This window comes from Raphanus sativus, unplaced genomic scaffold (assembly GCF_000801105.2).
Source record: "Raphanus sativus cultivar WK10039 unplaced genomic scaffold, ASM80110v3 Scaffold3346, whole genome shotgun sequence".
NCBI lineage: Eukaryota > Viridiplantae > Streptophyta > Magnoliopsida > Brassicales > Brassicaceae > Raphanus > Raphanus sativus.
In genome coordinates this window covers 1-9,662 of record NW_026618652.1, presented here as the reverse complement: position 1 = coordinate 9,662, position 9,662 = coordinate 1, and the positions used below count along the sequence as shown (strand labels likewise).

The 9,662-nt window shown below is 35.0% G+C and overlaps 2 protein-coding genes and 1 pseudogene across 2 annotated transcripts; 2 read left to right on the top strand and 1 right to left on the bottom strand.

Annotated features, from left to right (window-relative positions):
• Positions 1-363: 363 nt before the first annotated feature.
• On the bottom strand, positions 364-1,958 carry LOC130506525 (uncharacterized). Its single transcript, XM_057001192.1, has 2 exons — positions 1,480-1,958; positions 364-908 (listed from the first exon to the last, which is right to left on the bottom strand). Exons 1-2 carry the CDS (start codon positions 1,745-1,747, stop codon positions 571-573), a joined length of 606 nt encoding a protein of 201 aa, XP_056857172.1. The 5' UTR covers positions 1,748-1,958; the 3' UTR covers positions 364-570.
• A 3,991-nt stretch (positions 1,959-5,949) lies between these two features.
• Positions 5,950-7,908, top strand: LOC130506523 (GDP-mannose transporter GONST5-like; annotated as a pseudogene).
• Positions 7,909-8,402: 494 nt separating this feature from the next.
• Positions 8,403-9,657, top strand: LOC130506524 (lysM domain-containing GPI-anchored protein 1-like; the record flags this gene model as incomplete). The annotated part of the gene is made up of 3 exons (XM_057001191.1): positions 8,403-9,213; positions 9,390-9,507; positions 9,594-9,657. Coding segments are annotated over exons 1-3 (828 nt in total), but the record flags the coding sequence as incomplete, so codon positions are not given.
• Positions 9,658-9,662: the final 5 nt, after the last annotated feature.

Sequence of the window (9,662 nt, the reverse complement as noted above, 5' to 3'; positions counted from 1 at the left end):
TTCTTTATAAAATTAGAAAAGGTAATTAAGGTGAGCACTAAAAGTCATAGAAATTTTCCAATAGTCCCATGCAAAATTATTTATTTTAAGGCAACTCGCTTTTGTATTTTTTTCTACTAACTCTTTACCTTACTTTTTCTTTTCTTTTTCTTTCTTCAAAAACTTTCTCTTTTGTCATCTTGACAATAATGATGCAAGGCTATTTTGACCCTTCTCCCATCTTTTAATGACTTTATCAGATTTAGATCACATGCCAACAAAGAAGTATGGTAAAGGCCTAAAGGGCAAGCCTCTTGTCCCTTTTACACACACACACATAAACATATACATAAATGATATAACTAATTCTACAAAATATAATAATTTATAACAAATTAATTTATCGATTTTTCTGTCGTTTTTCAATCCATGTATTATCATCATTACTTACAACAAAAGCTTCAACATATTTCTTCTTTAAACAAAAGCATCAACCATTGAAATAACGACCAAACCAATATTAAACTCAGAAAAAATAATATAGAAACTTTTATCTAAGTTTAATAAATAAACATATGAAAAATATAAATTCTATGTTTTATTTTTCCTGGATTTTCTTCTGGTTAAAGTCCTAACCATCCAACCATGTTTCCTCACTTTGGTTCCTTCGACCTTGGATGATGCCACATGACAAGAAGAGGTGGGCAATCCTGATCTGAGTTTGATGACACGGAAAAGATGACCAATACGTTTGCGCCACTTAAGAGATGACTTGGCACTATTGTGCTCTACGATACTCGTAGTGCTCGGGAGAGGGGCTTGCTGCTTCTTACATGTTGAGTTTGTGTTGTCTACACAAACCTTTGACACTGTTTTCCTCTCCCAAGAGGCGTTTCCATCGTTTTCGAATTTTATGGAAATAAAAGAATCTGAATAAATAAACACACACAATATAACTTGCATCAATCACCAACTATACAATATAATTAGCCATAGCCCACAAATCATTATACCGAGTAAAACAAAACTTTCAATTGGCCGATTTAAATAATGTTATTATATGTACGCATACCTGTGGAAAATGTAGAATATAGATATATGAATGTTTTTATATGGTCATACAGAAAATTATGTACAGTATATAGATGCAAAATAGAAAAGGATTATCGTCTTTTTGCGGAACTTTGTAGATATTAATCTCGTGTTTAGTATTTATGAATACTAAAAACTTCATTTTTGGATAAAGTGAATTTTACGATTATGAACTTGAAAAAAGAGGAAGAAGAAGATTTTGACAAAAAGAGGAATTAGACTTTGACAAAAAAGCATGAAAAAGAAGAAGAAACCATCCAATTGTAATTTAATCTTTGAAATCATGATGATAATAAAGTTGATTACAATAATATGAATGTATATTATTTATGAAGTATATGTAAATCATGGTGTAGTATATACATGCATATATACTATTAAGTATATTGTATATATAAAGTTGTGTACCTTCTTGGCTTGTGGAGACTTCAAGATCGGAAGAGGGATGGAATTTCCGGTGGTGACGGAAATCTAAGCGACTGAGGAGAGAGCTCAAGGTGAAGATCTTAGGGAGGCTAATGATTGGCGAAGATGAAGAGTGTCTGGTTTTTGATGATCTCTGCTTTGAAGCTAAAACCAGAAGCCTCTCGTTCAAACAGAGAGGACACACTCCAACATATTCTTCCTTTGGATGGAAATAACAGTACGGAGAGCTATCATCGTTGTACATATCCATCTTCACTACCAAAGAAGAGACGAAATAAGAGAAAGAGAGAGATAAGATTCGTAACAAATGAGATGTGCTGAGGTCTGAAATTGAAGCTTTGTAATATATATCAAATAGTTTTCCAAAAAGAAAAATAATATATACCAAATATATCTTTTTTATATTACGTACTATTCCCAAGTAAATAAGCCTTTTAGTTGCCCAAAGAAACTAAAATGAAAGGAAGAAAAAATAGACGAGCCTTTATTTACGATTTGATTTTAGTTAATATCTAATCTACAATCCATTAAATAGGCTGATTTATTTTAATTAGTAGAGATCCTACGGACATCGTAGTTTTCGGATACTGACATTTTGTGCACCTCAGATACTGACTTAATCTAGAAAATTAATCATTTTAGACCTAAAGTTAATATAGACCTAAAGTTTATATTTTATTTTTGAGCCAAGTAAATTGGTGCAAGTCATGCATCGGTATATCAAAAAAGCTTCTTTTTTTAGCAAACATCAAAGAACATACTCCCTCTGTTTCATAATAAGTGTCACTGTGAGCTCATTTTCTTGTTACACAAATAGTGTCACTTTACAATTCCAATGTAAATTATACTAACTTTCAGCTGAAAATTAATTGCAAACTGCATTGATTTTATAAATAATTTTATTTATCTAAAATACTATTGGTCAAAGAGGTATCATTAATTACAACTTACATATATTTCAACAACTTTTTTAATCTGTGTGAAAAATGTCACAACGACACTCTTAAAATAACGGAGGGAGTATTTCTGAGTGTATTTGTGTAATTATTATTTTTTTGCGAAATGAACATATCAAGGTTTTATGATATCATTAACCGATTTTTTTTTTTTTTTTTTTTTTTTTTTTTTGACAAAGAAAAATTAAGCAAATATAAGGAAACAGTGGGGTTTGAATCCGAGTTTTGTGGGTTGAAATATGATGTTTCAAACCAACTTTGCTGTCACAGATCAATAAATTTTTTTAGTATCTAGGGACTTTGATTCAGCAAGTTATTAGTAATTTGAATCCATTTTTGTATTAATTTACCGATTAGAGGAAGAGTGTCCCGATCTTCTTGCCAGATATAAAATTAAACAGATACTTGACATTGGATGATTGATCGCATGTGGATCCGTGGCATGTGCATCAGATAGTATTATTTAAAACTAATCAATAATCTAGAAAATATATACTGCGAACAGATATTATATGCTTCTTTTTTTTAAGAAGTTTGGACGTTCTGGCCGAGAAACATCCACTTGTAGTATTCGAAACTCAGAAGAGAATGTATCCGAAATCCAAGGGACCTACCAAGACAAGTCATCATTCTCTTGATATGTGTGAGTGATTTTGGAGGTCTCTCTCCATTCTCGACATAATTCAATTCTATATCTACTCACCTTAACTTCAAGTTTTTATTTGGGAGCTGACAAAATTTACTTCAAATTTTTTTTGTGTTTTTGTTAACTTAAACCAAATTTAGGCCGATAAAACTATACTATCATACCATGTTCGGTTATATGAAAAAATAAAACACCTCTAATTATAATTTCCTGCAGTAGGAGTAATAGGACATCGGCGCGAACGTTGAAGCTCCTACATAATTCCACTAAAAATATGGGTCAAAAATGTTTTGTAGCAAATACATATATGTTATATTCATCTATATAGAATTTATTCTCCACAGAGTCCCATGGAAGATGATGAAACTTAACTACAAATCGAGTCTCTATTTAAGTGTTTCTTTTCATTTTCCTATGCTTCTTATCACCTATATACTTCTGTCACAAACCTGAAAATTGGTAATATTCACATTTTTATTGAAATAAGACTTAACCACGAATAAGATTATCGATCGATATTTCAATTTTGATAACATAATTTCTCTTTTTTCTTTTGATAAATCTTATCGGTTAATTCGATTGACTCCGAAAAGAACGTATTTAGTGCTACATATTAGACTATCCCGAAAACGTAACATACTGTCTAATCTAAATTTAGAATACCTTCTAACTAATGTCATGAGATTGACCGATCATCTGTTATCACCCACCATATAAACTATTTGGACTAAAACTCAAGCTAAAACTAGTCAGATATTGATAATTTAAATAATTTTCCTTTTTCTCTTCTAGTTATGAATGCTAAAGAAATTATCTTGTTAATAATTTATATGATCTTGGTGTTTGTATAGTATAGTTGGATACTATTTCGATAATCTATTTGCATCTAGCATAAAAAAGATGAATATAGAACGTAATTTTGATAAATATAAACACAACTTCATCATGTTCAAGTTTCAGTTAGAAACTCAAAATCAGTTGACTCATGTGTGTTTACATAGATTGATTTGCTTTAGTGCATATATTATTTCCGTGCGAGAATTATTATGTTTGCTTCTCGAATATAAATGGCTATCTCACATCGCATGGGCAAAATCTGCACTATCAAGACCACATATCGCTTCATCTACACTTCTTTCTTCTTTGAGCGAAACAAAATCAGATTTATCTTAGGGTTTGATGAAACTTCTCCCCATTTGCTAATGATCTTGAAAATCGCCAAGTTTAAGTATTCTATTTGTATTCACAAACTTGAAATCACGTGCTCATATATCCAACAAATGGGAATAAGTAATAATTAAAGTTTTGGAGCTAGATTGACCTAATTCATAGAGTTGGGGGGGGGGGGGGGGGGGGGGTGTGATAACATTTACGTGTAGGTCAAGTTTTTGAGCGTTCACGTGATCTAAAGAAAAAGGAGAAGGAACAGACAGGCTTCAATATCAAAGAGCTAAAACAGCCCAACACTTGAAACAAGACATTGACATGTGATGTGATTGTGTAGTGATGAGTTTCAATGTATCATCACTTTTTCAATTAGACCATCCCACATACTTCCTTTATACTATTTGACTCACAGTTATCAAAGTTATTATGTCTTTAACCAATACAAACCGATATGAACCGGTTGGATCGGATTGGTCCGACCTTCTCATACAAGGAAGTCCAGGGTTCAACTTTTTATGCTGATTTTATGTAAACTAAGATATACAGTAAGAGTACTAGAGGATCCGAAGTGGTTAAAATCTAAAATAAAAATTCCTAAAATCAGATGTCTTTAATTACATACTGATACTGTATGTAATTCACTTGTAAAAAAATTACCTAAAACTACCGGAGTGCGGAGTGCTCTGATACGTCGAACCAAAAGAAAAAAATGTTATAATTGTTGGTTGAATTTTTCTTTTTGGGTCGTGGGATTTTAATATTGCAGTTTCTTATTTACAATGTACATACCGTATAAATTCCTTTTCCTAAACACAATGCTATGCCTACAGATAGATATTTTTTTTTTAAAAAAACCAAAATAGATTTCAAGTAGCTGGTTACTGCCTAGTTAACTCGCTACAAGTCTTGCTCACCCACTTCGTGGTAGATAATCCGTGTATCTATACGATCTTATCAATTTTGAGGGAAATAAAAGTAGTCCTACAAGGTTATATACAGAACACATAAAAAGGAACTTTATAATATAGAAAGGTGAAGCAAATTAAAATAAAAACCTAAAAGGAGTGAGCACATGCTAGGAATGGGAATCTTTGGATAGGATTCAAGTCATGTTCTTGTTATTGAAGTTCTGTAGTATGGGCATCATATATCTGTTGGTCACTTTTCTGTTTTCAATTCGAACCTTTTTCTTTTAGTCCTACAGTTTTTTTTGTCAAGCAATTTTAGCATCACATGGGAAAAGACAAGAAAACAATAGGATAAGACCACACTAGCGATCGAGATCAGACGATTTTGTATCTTTTGATCTCTAGAGATATTATTCAATTTAACATTACTCACCAAATTATCTTATTCACAATTCTAAACAAAAATAAATAAATTATAGTATTCATTTAGCATTTATAGTAATTAAACAAATAAGTGATAGACAATAGGATAAAAGTGTTGTTTTTAAAGCGTGTTCGTGTATACTCTGTTTTTCTCAGCGAGTTTGTGCATGCTCTACTGTTTTTCGAGCCTAGAACACTATCAGTTGTTGCCAAGTCTAATGAAGTTTCTCTTCAGTGAAAAATAAGTTTCTACTTTCGGACAAGAGTTAGACTTCTATTTATTTATTTTTATTTCTAAAATTATAGTAAGTTGTAACCACTGAATTGGTTTAATATTCATTATTAAATGACTATAAGCATTAAAGAGGGAAAGTTTCTTTAATCACAAGGAAACCTACGTAGGAGCAAAACATTATTCTCATGGCAACAAGAAAGGGAAACGTTTAACATTGATGAAGAGAAGAGAATCCGAAACAAATCGCATGGAAGCAGAGAGCTTACCGTTACGGCCTTTCCTATTTAGCATCTCCTAAGCCACCTTCCTAAAACGTTCCTCATCTTCTCTCCTCTCAGATTCATTTCGACTGAGTCAGAGAGTGAGAAAAGAAATGATGGAGGAAGGTAGTCTTTGGCATCAATGGAGCATGATCAGATCTCTGTTAGCCATTCTTCAATGGTGGGGTTTCAACGTTACAGTTATCATCATGAACAAATGGATCTTCCAGGTACATAATAACAACTTCTGATACAAAATGAGTTTACGTCTTTTCTAAGACGTTTTTGATTGAAAACATTATGTTGCAGAAACTGGATTTCAAGTTCCCTCTGTCGGTCTCATGCGTTCATTTCATATGTTCATCGATCGGAGCATACATTGTAATCAAAGTCCTGAAGATTAAACCATTGATCGTTGTTGATCCAGAAGATCGATGGAAGAGGATCTTCCCAATGTCATTCGTCTTCTGTATCAACATTGTGTTAGGAAACATCAGTCTTAGATACATCCCTGTCTCTTTTATGCAGACAATCAAATCCTTCACTCCAGCAACAACAGGTTTTTTTTTACAAGACTTGCACAGCAAGAAAACAGTGATCTTTTGTTTCTTGTTCTGATAAGTTCTTTATGTTATTTTTTTTTTCTTGGGAGGGCAGTTGTGTTACAGTGGTTGGTATGGAGGAAATATTTCAATTGGCGTATTTGGGCGTCGTTGGTTCCAATTGTAGGAGGGATTTTTCTGACTTCTATTACAGAACTTAGCTTTAACGTGTTTGGTTTCTGTGCTGCTCTGTTTGGTTGTTTAGCTACCTCTACTAAGACCATTCTTGCTGAATCTCTTCTTCACGGTTACAAATTTGATAGGTCAGTGTTCTGATTCCTTAAGTTTCCGGATATGAGATTTTAGGGTCATAAACATTTTACTAATAATTTTAATAAATATTTTTTTTCATAATTTGTAAACATATGTCTATGTAAATAACCTCTAAAAATTTTAAGGTCAAAACCAATGTTTTAGTGAGTTATGTCCAGTTCCGGTCATGATTAGGTTTCTGATATTTAGTTTCACATGATGTATTTTGAAAGTATGAAACTTAGTGTTTGTTCCCTCCTCGTTGTGAATCTTGTCTCTATGTTTTAGCATCAACACGGTGTACTATATGGCTCCTTTTGCGACAATGATTCTTGGAGTACCGGCGTTTTTACTGGAAGGCAACGGGATATTGGATTGGTTTGAAGCGCACTCTTCTCCATGGTCGGCTCTCATCATGATTTTAAGCTCAGGTGTTGTAGCTTTCTGTCTTAACTTCTCCATCTTCTATGTCATTCACTCCACAACAGCAGTTACATTCAATGTAGCTGGAAACCTTAAGGTAAAATAACGAACAACTCGTAACCCTTTCGGTCTTTTGGCTGTTCCAAACAAATTTTGAAACCTAAACTCATCAGATGTGATGATTTTGTAGGTTGCAGTGGCTGTTCTGGTTTCATGGATGATATTCCGAAACCCGATATCACCGATGAATGGTGTTGGATGTGGAATCACACTCGTGGGATGCACGTTTTATGGATATGTAAGTCATATGCTTTCTCAGCAACAACCTGGAACTCCTAGGACTCCTTGTACACCAAGGAACAAGATGGAACTCCTGATCCCTCTTGTTAATGATAAAGTCGAGGGTAAAGTTTGAACATGCAACGTGTGTAATTGAATTCTTCAAGCCATAGAGCTACTGTTGAAAGCCAAATAAAAAAGAAAAGAAAAAGGATTTAGATTTAATATTGAACATCCTCATTAAAACATGCCCATTTTGTATTCAGTTATACTAATGCTTTCACCTTACTTTTATTAATTCGCTCTGAAATTAATTTATAGAACTTGAAACAATTACGTAACGAAAACTAAGTGGTCAATACATATATTTTTCTTAATCAAGTTGAATGTTTTTCAAAACCGGCTCTTGCTCTAATGTATCACAAGATTTAAACTTAACCAGTTAAGCCATTTTTAGGTTTCTAAAATATTATGTAGCTCTCTGCTCTCCCAAAGTAAAGAATATTAGTTAGCTCAAAGAAGATTCTTTGCTTTCGCTCCTCTAAAAAGTAAAATGGGCCTTTTTAAGTGGGCCTCAGCCTTAAAGTCATTAATTTACCGCAATATCCTTCTTCCGGTTTTCTCATTCATGGCAACGGGTTGTCTTTAACCGGTCAAACGAGTTACAGAGAAAAGGGCAAATCAGTCACAACAAACATCTGTCATGTCTCGGAGATCGAACCTTCTCTGTTCACTCTGTACAACACACTTGTCTACTACTCTCTCTCTCTCTCTCCTCCATTTCAAAAAAGTTTCTACTTTTCTTCTGACTCTCACTCTCTCTCCTCAACAAGAAAGAAGAAGAAGAAAGATTCTCTCTCTACAAAACTCCTGAGACTTCTTACTCTGTCCATTGTTCTGTAATAGAAAGATAGAGAGCATGAGAGAGATTGTCCTTCTCCTCCTAGCTTCGAGCTTACTCTCCACATCAACAACGGCTAAATCAACCATCGAGCCGTGCTCGAGCAACGACACGTGCAACTCCTTACTCGGCTACACCCTCTACACCGACCTCAAAGTCTCGGAAGTAGCGTCCCTCTTCCAAACAGACCCAATCTCCCTCCTCCTCGCCAACGCCATCGACATCTCCTACCCTGACGTCGAGAACCACATCCTCCCTTCCAACCTCTTCCTCAAAATCCCCCTCACCTGCTCCTGCCTCGACGGCATCCGTAAATCACTCTCCACGCGCTACAAGACCCGCCCTTCCGACACGCTAGCTTCCATCGCCGGCTCCGTCTACGGCGGTCTGGTCTCCGCCGAGCAGATCCAGGAGGCTAACTCGGTTGCTGATCCGTCGTTGCTCGATGTCGGGACGAGTCTTGTTGTCCCTCTCCCTTGCGCTTGCTTCAACGGGAGTGATGATTCTTTGCCTGCGGTTTATCTGTCGTATGTGGTGAGAGGGGTTGATACGTTGGCGGGGATAGCGAGGAGGTATGAGACTACTGTTTCTGATTTGATGAATGTGAATGCTATGGGTGCTCCTGATGTTAGCTCCGGTGATATCCTCGCCGTTCCTTTGTCAGGTCAGGTCTATAAAGTTATGATCTTTATAGTAGTTTCTATTGTTAGTTTAATAGTTAGTTAATGTTTCTCTAATTGTCGTGCGTTGGTGTGAGTTTTGAGCTGCCAAAAAGTTTGCATCTTTGTGTTTGGTTGCTGAGCTCTGTTTTAATGATTGGTTATGTATATTCTTCATCAGCTTGTGCTTCAAACTTCCCCAAGTATGCTTCGGATTTCGGATTGATAGTTCCAAATGGTAGCTACGCTCTAGCCGCAGGTCACTGCGTGCAATGCAGCTGCGCGCTTGGGAGCCGCAGGTAAAAACAATATCCAAAATCATCCTTCCTTCTCTCAAGCTAATGTTAAATTGGTTGTGGTGTGTGTTTGTGTTTGCGTGATGCAGTTTGTATTGTGAGCCTGCTTCTTTAGCCGTATCTTGCTCGAGTATGCAGTGTAGAAACAGCAACCTCAT

Excerpts from the sequence above, each read along its gene's own strand:
- LOC130506525 (XM_057001192.1), bottom strand. The coding sequence starts at position 1,747 with ATGGATATGTACAACGATGATAGCTCTCCGTACTGTTATTTCCATCCA. Across the intron at positions 909-1,479 it reads AGTCTCCACAAGCCAAGAAG|ATTCTTTTATTTCCATAAAA; the intron begins GTACACAACTTT and ends TTATTTATTCAG.